The 18534-nt window shown below is 37.6% G+C and overlaps 2 protein-coding genes across 2 annotated transcripts; one reads left to right on the top strand and one right to left on the bottom strand.

Moving 5' to 3' along the window:
* Positions 1-496: 496 nt before the first annotated feature.
* LOC124155922 (heterogeneous nuclear ribonucleoprotein H2-like) lies at positions 497-4138 on the bottom strand. Its single transcript, XM_046530146.1, has 2 exons — positions 3299-4138; positions 497-3217 (listed from the first exon to the last, which is right to left on the bottom strand). Exons 1-2 carry the CDS (start codon positions 3999-4001, stop codon positions 2808-2810), a joined length of 1113 nt encoding a protein of 370 aa, XP_046386102.1. The 5' UTR covers positions 4002-4138; the 3' UTR covers positions 497-2807.
* Positions 4139-4364: 226 nt separating this feature from the next.
* On the top strand, positions 4365-14818 carry LOC124155921 (inactive peptidyl-prolyl cis-trans isomerase FKBP6). The gene is made up of 8 exons (XM_046530144.1): positions 4365-4692; positions 7747-7978; positions 10189-10459; positions 10941-11130; positions 11234-11434; positions 11525-11636; positions 11727-11828; positions 14395-14818. Exons 1-8 carry the CDS (start codon positions 4601-4603, stop codon positions 14605-14607), a joined length of 1413 nt encoding a protein of 470 aa, XP_046386100.1. The 5' UTR covers positions 4365-4600; the 3' UTR covers positions 14608-14818.
* The last annotated feature ends 3716 nt before the right edge of the window (positions 14819-18534 follow it).

Genomic DNA, 18534 nt, shown 5'->3' with positions numbered 1-18534 from the left:
GTTTTCACAGCATTAAATTTCATACCAATTCAATTCCTTTCAAATGAAACCATTATGCTTTACCATCATCAGTCTACAAGTCCAAAAGCTACAATTTTTCTCAACTCTAAATTTCAATTCCCATTGTACTTATTCATCAACTCTTCCATACAGCCCTAGGTAAGAGGGTGCATTGTTCACTGTTACATAATTATCCTGGTAATCCTTCCGGAGCACATCACACATTCCGCCTCTGTACCCAAACATTCCTTTTTTCCAGATACTATTCCACAATCTTAAATCCAGATTTTAGGCAGTGCTTCTGGGCAATACATAGATTTCTGGCATTAACATGTTCTCTAGTTCTAAGAATAAACCATGATTCAAAAGGAGTACGACACCTTGCAACAGAAAGTTAAGTTGTCCCGAGAGAACAAGCAAACAAAGAAAAACACAAATAAATACAATTAATTGTTTAATAGCTAAAATAGTAGGAAGTGTAAAAAAGGAGAAATCCTTTACATTTTAAATTAATTTAATTTCACATCAATACTAATACAATTAAATTCCAGAGTATGTTATGAAAGTATACTCACTCTTCAATCCAAGCATTTTGTAATTTCCTGAACAAATTCATGAATATACACACTGACACATTCACTATCACTGAACAAGGGATTTAAATAAATATGACACCAAACAGGAGTCCTCAGTCACTGTAAATCAACAACCATTTCACTCCATCCTTAATTTTTTATTAGGATACTTAAAGGACCTGAGTCATTAATTTCATAACCTTGGTTTTCAAAGTTAACGTAATGAACCAATTTCATGCAATTTTCTATTCCTCCATGCCTAAGAAATCAAACATTCTGAGTCTTATGCTCTGACAGCTAGGTATGAAATAATTCCATTACTATGATTTAAAAAACCATTGCATAGTTTCCATAAAAAATCATGCAATATTCCTTGAAAATGGTAGTAATTACGATGTTTTGAAGGGAATGGTTCATACAAATGTAACAATGATCGGCAGGCAGAACAACTGTTAACGCTACTGGAGTATTTTCACAGTTTTAACTCATCAAATTCAACATTCACCCTGTTACATAGAAATGAAATATACAATCAAATCCCACCAAAGAAAAAGTCATTGTTTTCACACTATACAGAGTGACGCTATGAGTGAAATTCATGCGCCAAAGTGTATTACGAGTTATATCCTTAAAACCTCTGGAAGATGGACAAAAATTCACAAGAATCGTTGGAAATGCTAATGGAAACAATCAAGAATTTATTGATGGTATGTATTGAAAATAACAAGGGAACTACAAATGCAAAGAGGGGGACAGCAAATGAGAACACATACATGTACTGGAAGCAGGGATTACATCACATTTTATTATAACAGCATGCAAAGTGCATGAAGCATCTATGAGTTAAAAGGAAAAAGTAGTACTTGAAGGTCCACAGTAAGTTCTAGATTTACGCTACTTGTCCAGGTGAGATGTTTTATCAAGCATGAATGCTTTCATCATTAAAATATAATCAACAAAACAGGTATGTACGTAATTCCTTAAACCAAACCCAAATTGCACTTTCAGCAAATAGCCAAAATTAACTTGCATACAAACAAGGCTTGCTGAATGGTCTTGAAATATGACAAATTTACTTTCAACGTAAATAGAGCACTTACTGAAATTTGTACAGAAGTTGTCACTTACCCAGGAGTTTTCTTGACCAGATGCTTGAACATTAAGCAAGTCGAGATAAAACAGGACACTCCCCTGAAATGGCTGACATCCAAAATGCAGCATGAATCTCATATTTCTACTTAGCCCTAAGGAAATCTTTCCTCAAGAAAAACAATGACAATAGATGTGAATCCCAATTCCTCTTTCATCTATTCCACAGTCCTCACAAAAGAAAAACTTGCCAATTCCACAAACATTCCTATCATAATCAAAGAAACAACTGGACCCGTTACATACCCTTTAGTGATGCATTCATATAACAATGTAGAAGGAATGTAAACAATCTGCTACTCAAAGCGTTTCATGGCAATCCCATTGGGATTTATTGACAAATTCCATTACTTTACATAAAAATATAGCTCGAACACAAATTGATAGTTAGGGAATGCTATATTCTTTCCTTTGAGATCAAATAGTCCTTCAACTCACATTGAATTGCGCTAAGGCTTACAGGAAGGATTTCTTTCATTCCAACCAATTAGATAGCCAAAATAACATATTACTGTAAAAAAAGTCACACAGTATTCACTTCCCAATTCTAGGATTTCACATGCAACCCAAACTGTTCACTTTACAGACAAATTATCAAATTCTTAGAATGCACCCATAACCCATATGTTCCCCATGGCAAAACAACATGGGATAAGTGTGATACCAAGAGGCCCTTCAGTAACAATTTCAAACTCATCCAAGATATTACTCCATACCATAAAATAAACAATATAGAACATCAATATTTTGGTTAAAATAGGAAATAAAATAGCAAATCCTGGAATAATAAGAAATATTTAATAAATCAATATTAAACTAAAATTGACATTGAAAGGGTTTCTCAGAAGGAAAAAATTCCTTTCCACTTAAACCTACATACATTCCCTCCCACTGCTGAATCAAATTTAGCACAAGTCACAAAACATCCATTCACTTATACATGCACCACTTAATTTACTTCTTGACACATCTTAAAACTTTCAGATGGCAATTGAAAAACTCGAAATTAATTTGAATTAAAACATCAATTCGCTCAATAGAAAAGTCATAATATAGCTGAGAATGAATTTCCACTTCCCATACTCATTTTCTATGGCCATAGCCATTGCTAGAATTAGAATTCAGGAACAGTTCAATATATCTATGCTGCATATGACCCTTATCTTTACACATAGCCTTAACAGCCTCCTCATGAGTGGCAAAATCTACGTCTGCCTCTCCAGAAGCCCGTCCACTGCTGTCATAAATGAGACGGATGTTAAGGGGGTTTATGGGTCTGAAAAAATCTGCAATATCGCCCTCTGTGGCTCTGAATGGGAGGCCCCTCATGTGGATCGTGTGACCCCCATCGCCTTGCCAGGCGCCCCCTCCTCCACCGACCCGACCCGAGCCAAACCCAGGTTTCATGCCTCCGCCTCCCCCACGACCACGAAGACCGCCTCCCCATGAGTTCTCCCCGTAGCCCCAGCCACCATCCTCATAGTCTCCGTAACCTATGTACACATGAGATGTATTCTTTTAATTCAGGCCAAAGAAAAATTAGCGTTGCTTTTAAAATATACTTCTACTACTACCTTTGAAGCTTCGTGATCCACGTCCCATGCCGAACCGGTTCATCCCCCCGAAGCGATCGCTACGATCGTATGGTGTAGGCCTCTGGGAGAAACCCATGGGACGCATCTTTGGACCCATGGCTTCCCGTACCTCAGATAAGCTGCTTCGAAATATTTCGATGTATCTGAAGGCTATTTTCTCCTTGTGCTTGAGAAGAGCTCGATCGGCGACTTCTTTGTTGATAAACTGAACGTAGGCTTCCCCAGTGACCCTACCTTGGTAATCGGTCATTAATGTTATCCCATTGGGAATAATTTCCAAGCCTGTAAAAAACTGAGCTATTTCCTCCTTCGAGCAGCCGTAAGGCAATCCGCGCAACCTCACGCAGCCATCGTCCATCACGTTTTGCAAATTCTGCCCACTCCTCTTAATAACCCATTCCATCTCAGACTTCTTGGCCTTGAAGACCTCGATGTACCTATGACCAATATGCTCTTTATCTTTCTTCAAACCTTTTTCAAGATCCTCGTCACTTTCAACCTCAACGTATGCTTCGCCACTTGGTCTCCCTTCTCGAGACATAATCATGTGAACTCCGTGTCTGCCATCCTTCACATGGCAGTCATCAAAAAATTTCAGAACTTCTTCAGGCGTAGTAGACCAAGGCAAGCCCCTTACTTTCAAAACGTAAGTCTCCTCGTCATTGTCTCCGGAAGCAGACATATTCGTACTTAATACTATCACTTAATCAACCGAAATATGTATAAACTGACATACAACTAACCGGCAAACTGACCGACTACCAACAGCGTCGATTACGAAAATGGACGCGTTTCCAACGTAATAATACCCAAGATGCCAAGCATTGAAAGCAATTTCTGATGCAAGCTATCCCAAGCGTACCTGCCTGCTAACATAAAGCGATCGAAAGCTTCGATATCCACCGCAATGGATGGCGGAATCCTCGAAAGTGCTGCTCGATTGATATCCAACAGCTGAACGCGTTTTGAGAGCGATGTACAATCTGCTGAGAGGCGCTTCGCTACAACTCAATAGCAAATGACTGACGCCATGCGATTGACAATTGGAATCGAAGTAGAGGTGGGAAGCGAGCATGGGAAGTGAATGCATGGGTCCATAGTAATAATTATGGTATGGTATTATCATGACAGCGTGAATCACGTGTTATTGTAACAACGTTGGACTTCTATAGTGCGAAGTATATAGGGATAGGTTTTGCGTAATCTTTTTTATTCAAGTAAACCGGTAACGATTAACGCATTTGCTAGTGAACACCTTCGGAAGAATAAGAACCATTAACTATGGAAAAACTGAGTGATGCTACAGAAGGCGATAGCAGTGAAGATGAGTGTGTCGACAATGTGACCAATTTGGTGGACGGCATAAATCTGGAGTAAGTAAACTTGATTAACTGATTATTTTTTATTATGTATAACCTATAATCAACGGTGATTGTTGTGGTCTTATAGTTGGAACTTTTACATATCTATCAGTCAATACATTTAACCAGTTTCTTGTGATATATGTCGTTCAGTTCTAGGAATGATGTAACTTCAAAATTTTCCTTACGCACTCCTCCCACTTCACCTTCCATTCATCCTTTCCGTTTATTTTTACCTCGTTGTTTTACGTGAATTTTAAGGCTATCCTAATTGGCGCTATGGAAAATAAGGGTAATTTGATGTTGAAGTCTGGTATGGATGATATGATGTTGATAAAGTTGTCGGCAAAAGGCATACAGGCAGTGGCGAATACTCTTAAGTTGGTAAATAGTTAAATAGGTTTACAGAATAAAGTGTTACACACGAGGAAAAATTTTGCGCGGTTTCACCAATGTTCATGGGCAAGGAATCTGAGATCAAAAGTTTAAATAGATGAACAATAAACCCGTCCACTTGCCAAGGTAGCACAACTTCTTTAAGTAAGGTTATTTCCAATGGAAGTTTTCATTTAACCAGCTTAGCAAAAAATAAATGATGAATATCTAAAAGTCTATGCATATCACATCTCAGACAAATTAACACAGAGCTATTGAATACCATCAAGGTGTTGCAGAAAGTAATGAACCACCTGCCTCTCCCAAATCAATGACCTTGATCTGCCCCTGGAGCAAGGAAGGGGCAGGAAGACAGGGCCCATGGATAGAATAAGGGCGATAGGTATGAAGTCAAATTCAAGAGGGAAATTCTAGATGAGAAAGAAAAAAAGCCTGGGTAAAAAGTGAGCAAAGGCTCCATACCAATTGACCTTAACCAGTAGATGTGTTGCAATACTTATGATGGAATGTCATTCTTACTGAGAAATAGCAACTATTTTGCGTTCTCCTTAATCAGTAAATGAAACAATTCACATTCAAGGAGCCCAACTACTCTCGGAGTCAGAGATAATGTAGAGTCTCTGCAGAGAGGAGTCAGAAAAGGTCGGAGCTGAGCATGTGTGATTGCCTGTGGAACTCTTCTTAACAGATGTTCTGCAAAAATGCTCCATACAGAGAGACTATTTCATAGTAGTGTTTTATTGAATGTGGGGCATAGTTATAACATATTCTTGGTTAAAATGATATTAAAATTCATACATTTTTCTAAGGCTTGTCTTTGGAGTATAAAATAAGTCAATTGAATTAGTTTAACTTTCAGCTGCTTGATTTAATCCCTACCCTTCAGTAAATTTATTTATTTATTTATTTATCACATCCCCCGTAAACAGCACATAACGGCCTTTTACAACGAGGGTTTCCAATATTAACAAAGTACAACACAAACATCCATGCTCTGGATAAGGATCACTTTCCCGGGCAGGATTCGAACCCACGACCTACGGTTTGGCAGGCGAGGGCTTTACCCCACCGCCACCTAGGCCGCCATTGAAAGTTAATTGAAAGTTACTGGCAAATTTCCACAAATCCTGTAATTTTACTTCATGACTGGTTTTAGAAGGATTTGTGGAAAATTGCCAGTAGCTTTTAATTTACTAATACATATGTTAGATTTCCAGTAGATGAAGCCTGAATTAACTCCCAATGCCAGTCCTAAAGTATTCTCTCAGTACCTGCTTGCCTGTATGGGCAAGTCAGGCACTGAGAGAAACGTTTTTTCTGTGTCACTATGGACATTCTAGGTGTTTTAAGGTTAACTAATTTGATACTAACGCTGGAATCGTATGGCAGTAGGTTTCTTAACAAGGGAGATGAATGCTGGAAATATCTGTCAGAGATTTTCCTAAGCAAATGAATGCCGTATATATCGTCTCCTTGCTCTCCCCCATTTATGGTGGTTTCAGGTATGCGAAGTCTTAGTTTCTGGACTCAACGCAGTGGGGGTCAGGCCCTACCATTGAAATCTGTGAGCAGGTACCTGGACCTCTTGTCTTTTATAACCTCCCTTTGTGGCAAGGGACCAAGGTCATATAATTTTATATTCAGGCATTTTGTGAACTAAATATTTGTTCCTTTCTCAAAAAGTTTGAACTAAGACTTGAATTCTTTTTCTTTTGAGCAGTGGTTAGAATTTTTTACCGATTATCTACCGTAAAGATAAACTGATATCTCGACTTCAGTGTAAAAATCAACATGGAAATTATTGATGCATTAAATCTGTTAATATTGATGGTAAAGCTCCTGCACACAAAAATACAAGGAATTCAATTAATAGTCTAAAATTTAAGAGCAAGCAAAAATTATCCATTTAGCTTATACTTATAAATAAGTCATCACTTGGCTGCAAATCAATGCCTCTGGTAGAGTTTTATAACCAGAAAGGAAGGAGCCCAACTACTCTCGGGGTCAGAGATGAGTCTGAGTCTCTGCAGAGAGGAGTCGGTAAAGGTAGGAAAAGGTAGGAGCTGAGCATGTGTGATTGCCTGCGGGACTCTTCTCAACAGATGTCCTGCAATAATGCTCCTTACAGAGAGGATGGAAGAGTCTCTTGAGGCTCAGTCCAGCAGCCATGCTAAAGAGAGAACTCCACCATCTCAAAAGAGTTTATGAACAAGTTCAGAGCGGTTCTTATTAACACGTTGCGTACCAGGGTATTTAAATTCCTAGGAACGCCGATTCTGGGTGGAGGTGTTGAGATTCGAAATATGCCTTTGGTTTAAACATGGTTAAAAAGCTAATGTTTAGAATACAACTTTACCCAATCAAACGTTATGATGCATTAATTCATTATGAATAACGAACAACAACTGAAAACGTAATAATGAATACGTATTGTACGCTTTAAAATTGTTTAGGCTTCGTAATTCGTCCGGAACGTTCGGGAAAAAAATGACGAGAATTCTCGCCATCCGTGCGCAACGTGTAAACTATTTGACAGATCAGAAAAATACATAATAAATAATATTTCAAAGATGAACATGGATTGAGTTCAAAATTTTCTTATTTTAGGTAAAGATGCCATAAAATGAGAAAATGGAGCATTGAGAGACGCATTGTATTTTTTCTCTCTAGGGAGCTGAGTCAAGGTACAACATTCCAGATAAAACCAGATGACAATTTTAGAGGCTTCAATGAGATGGAAAACACATATTTTGCAAATGAAGAAATTCTCAAACATATACAATTGGATGACTTTGATGAACTGGGTGAGGATGGTGGACCATGTGTGCCTGGAGAGACACCATTTGAAACTTATGCTGCAAAAATGAGAGATGTCACAGCTGATGGTGGAGTAAAGAAGAAGGTAATACATATATATGGTCATATGGAATAAGCTGGGTTTATTTTGTTAAAGAACTCAATACTAGAAAAGTTAAAAATAGAAAGTTAAAGAAAAGCTAAAAATAGAAAGTTAAAGAAAAGTTAAAAATCGTTCCAGTTACAGGTTCTTTCCAAGTACAGTTTCTTTCAGAATAATACCGTATATGTCTGAATATAGTCCCCCCTTTTTTTTCCAAAAATGTCTGTGGTAAAAGTAAAGGGGGGGACTATATTCAAATGCATTTTTTTTTTTTTTTTTTTTTTTTTAACTTTTCCTGAAACTGAAGCCTCAAAATTAGGGGGGGAGGGACTATATTCGGAGAAATATGGTATTTAAAATTTCCCTATAGGTTGATGCATGAGAATTTCTCATCTGTTGCCTATTAGGGCAAATTTAAAAAAAATGTTTAGTTTTTACAAATAACATTCATTTTGTCTACTTGCCTGGTGAAGAAATTATATTTGACCATGCATGGTCATAGGGTATTAGAAAATAGCAATCACTTTCAGGAATAAATAAGAAGATTAAAACATTCATGGTGAAGAAAAAACCCAGTACTGTTCCACAAACTTTTATTTGCTGTCAACTAGTTTCGACGGTTATAGTATCATTAAGGCAAACAGGAGGAGCTCTTACAGTGTTGAGCCTTATATATCCGACAACAGTAGGAGAGGGAGGGTCAAAACAATAAAGTATAGAATCTGGGGAGGGAGAGGCGGATAGAAGGTCAGGTGGTGACGATGTTAATGGGGGTAAGGGAGGATTGGCAAGGAAGAAGTCAGATTTTAAAACAGTTGTCAAGAAATGGGAGCACTTGAATTAAGTCATGTCATTTAAAATTGTGGTATTAGGTGCAAGAGCATGAATTTTGTGATTATCAGAATTTCTAAAGATTACAATAACTAGGAGAGATACGGTCAGTTGAGAGTGTAATGAAAACTAAATTGGTTTTTGTAGACCTGCTGAATAATTCTTTTTGATGTAAATATTGTTAGTTTTGGATATATATTTTGTCAACAGCCATCAGTCAAAAGATTATTTTGATGCTGCTCTACACTTAATTTCCTACTGTCTATTATTTTAGCACATACATAATTCTTCTGCTTTACATCAGTCACCACTTATATTGCATATTTGAGCAAATTCCGGGCTGTGTTTTCCGATCTTGACTTCCGAGGAATGGTGGATTTGTTTTTCTTGCAAAGAATCACTCAATTTATTGGCAGCATTCATTCAATTGATAGATTATCCTTTTACCAGTCCATCAGCAAGTTCTGTCACTCATAATCACTCTTTCCTGGTTTCCCTTTCCTTACCTACCCTCAGTTTTACTGCTTGCTCCTTGCGTGCCCTCACCTCTTTCAACTCTTGTAGATAGTGGCTATGCTCAACTCTTCAAAATTGCTTCCTTTTGCCATAGTTGCTTCACAGTTGCTTTTCCATAGTTTATTGCTTCTGTTGCTATTATCAAGGGAAAGTAGTTTTATATTTATATTTTTGCTCCATCTTATAATGGCATTGTCGCTTTTGCTTGGGACTTAATAGTTGACTTCTTTGTATGACCCTTATTTTTTTAAAATAATTTCTATTAGTTTCATCCAAGGCATAGGAAATATATTTGTGGTCTTTATATGCATGGGAATTCACTTCTCTGTGTAAGATTTTACTCCATTCATGATCATTTATACATTTTTTATAACACTTGTAGTTGCACGTACGAAATGCACTGTGATGAACTACAGAATTAGAATATTGCAAACAACAGAAAACACCATTTCGATTTGGGTTCATCTTATATTTCTGCAAAAATGATCATGTATCAGCACTAATATTGTATATAAGTAATTTAAAGTCTTAATATAGTTATGTAGTTCTGTTTCTGTCATCCCTTCCTGATTCTATAGAGGCTTTATTCTAGTTTTTTTATCATATTATTATAATAATAATGCACCCTTCATTGACCTTGACTTGTTTTTATGAAACTGGCCTCTTGTCTTAGCTTGAATTTTGCTGGCATCTGGCAATTGGCTAAAATTTTTAATTATTGTCAATTCTTGCTTTATTTTAAATAAGCTGTTTCCTTTCGAAAAAATTTCTATAAGTGTTATTGGCCTATAACTTCCATATACCTTTTTACTTAGTTCTTTGTACTTGGATGAGAATTGATTTTCTTTCTCTGCTCATTCCCTCAGATTCTTCGGTTTGGCGAGAAGAATGGCCCAAAAGTCCCAGAAGGAGCTCTTGTTACAGTCCATTACAATGCTTATAATGAGTTCATTGAAGAGCCTTTTGACTCAACATACATGCGCACTGGACCACAAAAATATAGGCTGGGAAATGGGTCTTTGATTCCTGGTCTTGAAGAGGCTATCAAATCTATGTGTCGAAATGAGCGGTCTTGGTTTCTCATCAAACCACACCTTGCATATGGCAAATTAGGTTGCCCGCCTCGTATTCTTCCTGGTAAGTGGTATTCTTCCTTGGTGGCGGCGGGGTAACGTCCTTGCCTGCCAAACAAGAGGTTGTTGGTTCGAGTCCCGCCTGGGTAGGTTTCCCCTGTTCAGGGTATGGGTGTTTGTGTACGTTTACTTGTTAAATTTGTTGCATACCCCAATCTAAAATGGCCAATATGAGCTGTATTCGGTGGTTTGAGAATAAAATAAAATGTTCTTTTTATCCATTGTGGGACCAACATCCTACTGTCTGCGAAACTATTTATGTGGGATTGTATTCTGTAAAGTATTATAAGTGAATTTATTATTTTAAAAAGAGAGTATATGTATGTGAAGGTTATATGTTTAATATTACCTTCACACAAATACATTCTATTGTGAGGCTAATTTTGTAAGTATGTGAAGGTAATTTGTATAAATGCTCATTAGGATTGTTTTTCATGAAATAGCTGCTATTATTCTCTGATGTCATGATACTTGTTGATTTTCAGATGCTACTGTATTGTTTGATGTACAGCTGATGGACTTCATTGATAGTGGTGGGGCTGCTAATTTTGATTCTTTGACTCATGAAGAACAAAGTAAGGCAGATTTCCCTGTGGTACTAAGTGCTGCACAGGGATTTCACCGACAAGGCACTGACCTGTTCAAGAGCAAAGTTTATCAGCAAGCTGCAAAAAGGTAATTCTTCTTATTTCTAGGTGAAGCCTTTGCATGTATAATGCCATTCTGCCAGTTTATAAGTGTAACTTACTTGCTTTACTTTGTGATTGATTATTTACAGGTTTAAGCGTGCCGTTCAAATTTTAGAGGACTGCACCACTGTCAAGGATGAAAAGGATGAGTGTGAGATGAATCATTTACTACTGAAACTATATGTCAATCTTGGAGTTACGTATAATCTTCTAAATGATCCTCCTAAAGCTTGTATCTTCACCAAAAAGGCTCTTGCTCTTGATCCTAACAACGTAAAAGCCCTGTATAAGTAAGTAATTTCCTGATATTGAATTTTCATTGGATTAAGCTTGCTATCATCATTAATTTTAGAACTCACAAAGTGTTTGCTTTTTTCTAGTCGAGGAAAGGCATACCTGACCCTTAGTGAATTTTCAGAAGCAAGGAGATTTCTACTTGCAGCTAAACGCTTGAAGCCAAATTTGCCAGAAGTAAATGCAGAATTAAAAAGGGTGAGTGCCAAGGTAGTTCAATTTTTATTGAAAATAAATTTCACTTAAATCATTATGTTAATTATGCATATTTATTGTAAAAATATCTAGCTTGAAGTCAAGCAGCAAAGCAGTTTGAATGTTGAGCAGAGAATATGCCAGCGAATGTTTGCCAGTGCTCGAAAAAATGACCAGGAAAATGATGAAGATAAGGTAAGGAAGTTAGAAAAATATAGTACGTCGAAATTTAAGTTAATCTGTACAGGCTGATGGTGGTCCTGTGTTTTGCCCCTTTTACCTTGATCAAATGCACAAGCCTACCTCTCCCTCCTCGTTAAACTTTTTCATTCGGTTAAACTTCTTTCCCATCAAACCTACCAGTCTTATGAGGTCAAAGCAGAGTTTTGGCTTGCATTGAATAAATTTAAATTTAAAATACAATGTGTGCTAACTAAGCTATTCCTTGTTTTTTTTAATATATAGATATAATAAAATTTATAAGTATTGAAGTAATTTTGGGTGATCTAAAATTCTCATGTATCGCAGTAATCACTCAAGATTAGCCTGGAATTTTGTAAAATTTCCTTGGAAAACTGGGAATTACGCATGAATTTTCCTACTTTGATTGGCTGGTTATCCTAAATTAATGTCTCTTCCAATGTAAAAGCCTGTTTTTACCATTTGAACCCTCTCCCACCCATCCTCCAGTTTATATGTCCGTACTCATCAAGATACCATTCCTCCTAAGTCCGTGGTTTTCCATTCTCTTATTCTTCTCCAAATATCTACACCCCAACCCCAAATCTGTAATTATGTACAGTGAAACCTCGATATAACGACACCCCACGGTGCACTAATAAACACTCGCTATAGCGAATTGTCGCTTTACCGGAGGTGGAGCAAATAATAGCCTATATACCTGTTGCGATCAGATATACAGGAACAGGAGTGGTGCGGCGACAGATAAACATCTATCCGATAAACGTAAGCATAAATCCAGACGAAAGGCGATGTTTTTTTGCATCACTAAATTTCCTTACTCAAATAACGACTAACTATTCAAACAATTTATAAGCGCCGCACTGAATGAAAATCATGCAAAGCATTGTTTCGTCATCATTATATTTATCGAACGACAGTTTACCACATAAATTTGAGACTGAGCACTCCATTAACTTCATTTCTAACAGATCGCTAGCAATTACAGAGGTTAAGGAGTCTTCATGAAAGTCTTCCGGCGGTGAAACCCTCGCTATGGCGAGAGCCAACACCGAAAGGGTCTCGTAAAAACGAATTTTTTAACACGCTTATTATAGGGTCAATTGACGGTGCATCGGCTCTCTCTCGTAATAGCGGGGGTGTCGTTATAGCCCATACTCGCTTTAACGAGGTTCCAGTGTACCTTCTAACCTACTGTTGCATCTCATTAGTATGTACAGTAAAACCTCTATGTAGTGAACCTCTTTACATCATAAACCTCCATACATCATACCACCCCTACGGTCCCGTCTGATTTACATGTAAATTTATAGGCAAACCTCTTTGTAGTGAACCTCTTTATATCGTAAAACCTCCACTTATCATACCAAGGAGATACCCCCGAGACAGCCTCACTACCTCCGCAAATCATACCGAGACAACAAGAGACCATTAATGCAGCTGTGATTACGTACATAGAATGTCATTTTCAGCAATAAATGTTTCACTCTTTTCTTTTCTTAAATACCTTATTATGCTCTAATTTTCACGTTAATCATTAGTTGTGGCCATTTTGTTCAATATGAGACCATACCTAACAGTAAATAAGAAAAAAGGTATCCAACTATCCTAATCATTTTAAGTGACTGTTGAATTGAGAGAGATCACATCATTTTCTCTCGAATCATGGTAAAAATCATGCGATAGCTCTCTCTTTCTGTAATTATTAAATAATAAATATATGTTCCCTGATGTATGCATGTGTGTTTAAACACTTAAATACAATGGTTTAAAAGACAGTAGTGCCTTTCATTTCCAAAGGATATGAAAAAATTGTGCCTACCACTAAAACCTCTCTATAGTGAACCTCCATACATCAAATTGCCCAAATTTTGGTCCCCTCCATTACGATGTAAAGAGGTTTTACTGTACCAGTTTGTGATCAGTATCCCTGTCACTGCAGGGAAACTGCACTAGATAATCAAACTCTTCTTAAACATCTGTCTTACAATTATGTAAGCTCTTTATCATCTTCCAGGTCTTCCTTGGGGTACAAGGAAAGTTATTTTAACTAATTGTTTGCATGTATGTAAACATGTATTACTTGATCCTACCTCAAAACTGCTTCTTTCTTTCCATTTTCATTTCATATTCCGAATCCCAATGTTACCCAATAAACACAGGGGAGGAGGACCATGCTCTCCCTCCTAAAATTATGGTCTATATACTCCACTGGATCAGGAACTAGTGAAGTGCTTCCATTTCACGTGGCCATATGATGAAAGAATCATCCACTTATATATCACTGTACGAAAGTAGTGTGGGACCTAAGAAATTTAGCCATGTAACAACCAAAATATCATTTCTTGCTTTGTATCAGTAATCTCAACTCACGTTTTTATACAGCATTGAAAGTATATCTCACAAATTCTAGATAATTGTATTCTATTAGTAAATGAATGCAAAGACCCATGTCCTGTCTTTTTTATGTCAATCCCATGCCATGATTCAATTAATTAATTTATTTATGTAGCTTTAAATTTCTGCTCAAGATGAATACCATAATGCTGTTTTCTTGCAGAAAAAAAATCCACGAGTGGATGTCAGTGACACCTTCAAAGAAACTGCAGAGAAGGATCTTAAAGAATTTATCGAGGATGATAGAAAGGAACCACTGACATTCCCTCAAGGACTTACTGCTGCAGAAATCGATTTTACAAGAAATACAGCTGAAAAATTAAGACTTCGAGTCTGTGTTTCAGCCAAAGGAAAACTCAGTATTTTCAAGGATTAACGTTAGAAGGTGTAAGTTTTTTAAATTACGTTTTGTTTTGTGTAAGACTGATCATACATTTATAATTATTTTCCAAAACAATTATTTTATGACTATTGAGTTGAAGTGCCTCATATATTGTCTATTAAAAGATGTATTTTTTCCATTTTTTTACTTTAAATAAAAAATGTATTGCCATAAAACCCTTTAAAATAAATATGAAATACCAGCATTCTTGTAATTGCCTTTTAGAAGAATTGAGCAGTCTTGGCTAAATTTAGTTTTTTATTATGACAATTGAATGTAAACTTTACATGTTTGGTAGTGGCCATAATAAGCGTTACCTAATGCCAAACCTGTGAAGATTTTATGTTCAGGCTAACCAATCAGTGTACATATTACATTTTCTGCAATTTTATGTTCCTTTTCCCTTCACTTATCTCCTAGGAAGTTTGTCTTCTGTCACCAGGTTACCCCCTGAAAGTTGGCCAAAAACCTACTCCGGGCCAATACAGTGTAGTATTTGACTGTGATGTTGTATAAATTACACCATTTAGATGATGATCTATTTGTCTACGATCACCTAACAGTATGGAGGTTCAGTAGTGTGAGTTATGACTTTACCATCAGCTCTCTTCACATTATCTATGCTTATTAAGCTACCCTCCTCTCTGGAGGTTATTCATATTAGCTCCAGAATCTGAAATGACTTACTAAGCTACTCAGCATCTGTGTGCATTTTTACTCCTCATATTTACCTGTCCTTACTGTTGTTCAGTTCATATCGAGGAAGAGCTATGTTGACCCTTCAGGTGAAGGGAATGTACAGTCCTTAGTCCTTACATTATATGTACTCATAGAAATATATATAATTTCCATTCTTAAATGAATGCACTCTCCAGATAGCCTAATGACCAAGGGCTTTCTGCCATCTCATCTGGCCTATTTTTGAGGTAACAGAATTAGAGATGTCTAATGAATAATTTTAACTGTAGTTCCATGAGTTTCCATATTCCTCAATACATAAACACTCTTGCTACGATTTCTTGGCTCAAGAAGAATGAGGTAGGCCCATTCTCTACTGCTTCTCACTCACCTAGGACGTACATAATTTTTGTCAATTTTGTACATCATGGCATTATTGTAGTTTGTATTCTTCCCTTTTAACCTGGATCCGCCCAATGTAACATAAATGTCACACCCTGTATCGCTCCACTGTAATGGCTCTTGCATCGTTCAGGCACGGTATATTGTTGTGTTTTATACCTTATAAGAAAGAGGAAGCTAAGTGCTTCAATTCAAGGTAAGAATTGTCAAGTGAGAGTGAAGACCTATCCTTTGAGTACCCCTGGTACATATGCGCCTTCCCTAGACACTAAAAATGGACGTTCGCTTTGTGTAAATATTTAATTTTTTCATTAACTATATGCGCTACAGCGACAATTTTTGGTATGTATCAACATAATGATACAAAATTATTAATAATACATTAATATGTTTGGTATTGCTTTCCATTTCTGTAATATACTCTGATAAATGTTACTGTGACATAAATGTCACATTGGGCGGATCCCTATGCAAATCTTCAAAGTTTCGAATTGTATGCTCTAGTTAGAATTTATTCCATTTTCAACGTTTTTTTCTTCGTATTCCCACCAAAAGACTTATCATTTATCAATTAGTCGATAAATTTGCATTTATTAACTTTTATTCCGGTAATTACCGTATAAGCTCGTGTAAGAGGCGCACCTTTTTTCCCAAAAATTGCAGCCGAAAATGAGGGTGCGCCTCTTACACAAACTTCTTATCTTCCCCCCTCCCCTTCACCGGTCGCGAGTCTAAGGGGAACTGAGTGACCTTGGTTTTCAGCATGAGTCAGTCATCTGAAACCCTGGGTCAAAAACAAGCGGCAGGCAGGGGAGTTTCTCCCTTAGTGACGTATTTTTAAAATGCTCCTGTTTGCTTTTCTTGTAAGCATCGCGCCGTCACGTCGGTACCCCAGAGGTGAACATGGAAAAGATCGCGCGGGGGTTTTTCGCTCCGGAGGGCGCGCTAAATTTACTGCCACGAGTGGGCATCCCGCGCCATTTATACTGCATATAGTAATCGCTTATCAAACTTAGAGAAACGCGTATTTTTGAACGACATACCTGGTCAATAGTCAATATCTGTCTTGCCGAGTAATTTCCATTACGCTGAGGGCCTGATTTTCCAAAAATCATCTTCAGACGAAATATGACGATTATTGCAACTGAAAATGATATTGGTATCAAAACCTGCGCTTTAAAAAATTCGAATGAGTGTGTTCATTGTTGGACTAAATTGTGGATGGAAGAAATCAGAAATGCTTGTAAGTGAAGAGCGCGGAAGGAGAGGTCCAGGGGAAGGAGCGCGATCCCTCCGTCTTCGAAGCAAGCGACGAAATACGGAGGGGATGGTGCGCGCTCCCTCCCCTCCGTATTTCAAGCTACGAAGCTATGAGCACGGGAAGAACACGTCCGATCTTGCATTTGACGTCGTTGCCTTCAAAGCGAAGGGGCGAAGGAGCAGCAATGTGATATACGCAGTTTGCGTTGCATAAAGTTCTCAGTCCGTCTCGTCTTGTTTGAATGCGCGTATGCTACGCTTGTTTCTTCCGAAATTGTCCTGTTTGGACTATTTTGAATATAAGTAGCCTTGTTGTAACTATAAATCTTTGTGTCAAACAATTAGAGCTTAAAAAACTCAAATTCTGTCAGATATGCGTCGCGTTAGATCTCTTTCTTTTTTTTGAACCTGGTGCGTGTCATACAATTATTGAAAGCTATCGAGATATCTTCCGGCCTAGTTGATGACTCACCTAGCATTTGGCCTCCAGAAACTGGGAGATCGATCAAGGTCAGTTGGTGAAACGGGGTAGGGATGAAACACTTTTCCATTGTTCCCCTGTCACTTGATGTTTTCCTGTGGGGTCTCGGAAAGGGAAAAAAAACGGCAGAGGCATTGGCTGATGGAGGACCGAGGGTGGTTCCGTTAAATCTACGACGTGGTTATTATCCTACGGCGCTGAGATTGCCCGATTGTTGTCCAAGCTCTTGGGAAGGTTCGTGCTAAATGCCTGTCGTGTTTTGCCTTAAAATTTTCCACGGCTGCAATTCTATTGCAATACTCCTGCAAGTGCATTTAAACAAAATTGTTCTTGAATAGGACAAGCATCGTAGAGCAACGGCGTATGTGAAGAGAGGATCGGAACTCTTTCTACTCCCTCTTATGCCGCTATTACCGCCTCAGTTATCAAAATGTCCTCTTTCAATTAATATTGAAAGAGGAAAGTTCGATAACTGTCGAAATTCCCGGCGTACGTCTGCAACACCGCGCGATAGTATTAAAAAAAATGCCGAAAATTTTTTTCTTTATAGCTCCGACGCTCAAAATAGGGGTGCGCCTCTTACACGTGTGCGCCTCTTACACAAGCTTATACGGTACTTTTGAATTAAATTTTTTAATATTAGGGATATCGATAGCTCAGAGATATTACACTGTGTGAAGCCAAATAGCTTCCGGAAAACGAAGACTTTGACGAAGTACAATATACCTTGAGCTACCAGAAGCAGCAATTGTCACTGATGAGGACATTGCAGATGACCAGGCTGGTGGAAATTGTGGAAAATTTAACGGGAAGACAACTTCGGGCAAGAGTGGAGCTTGTTTTGCAGCTTGATAATGATAATACTAATGAATTTCGAGAGAAGTCCTGAAGTATTTCGGTACCAGTTACATGTAAGGAAAAGGATTCGAAGTCAACGAAGCTTACATCACTTCTCCAATAGAAAAAAGTAAAAAGAGAAGCTGCCAGTTTGCGACAAGAAGGTCATTTTGTAAGAAATAGGTTATTCCCCGAAACAGATCTTCCTGAATAGAGGGAAAAATTAGGTGTAGAAATTTTTTAAATAGATTTTTTCGGATGAC

The sequence above is a fragment of the Ischnura elegans genome, chromosome 3 (genome assembly GCF_921293095.1).
Source record: "Ischnura elegans chromosome 3, ioIscEleg1.1, whole genome shotgun sequence".
Classification (NCBI taxonomy): Eukaryota; Metazoa; Arthropoda; class Insecta; order Odonata; family Coenagrionidae; genus Ischnura; species Ischnura elegans.
The sequence above is the reverse complement of the archived record's forward strand: the minus strand, read 5'-3'. Positions and strand labels throughout refer to the sequence as shown.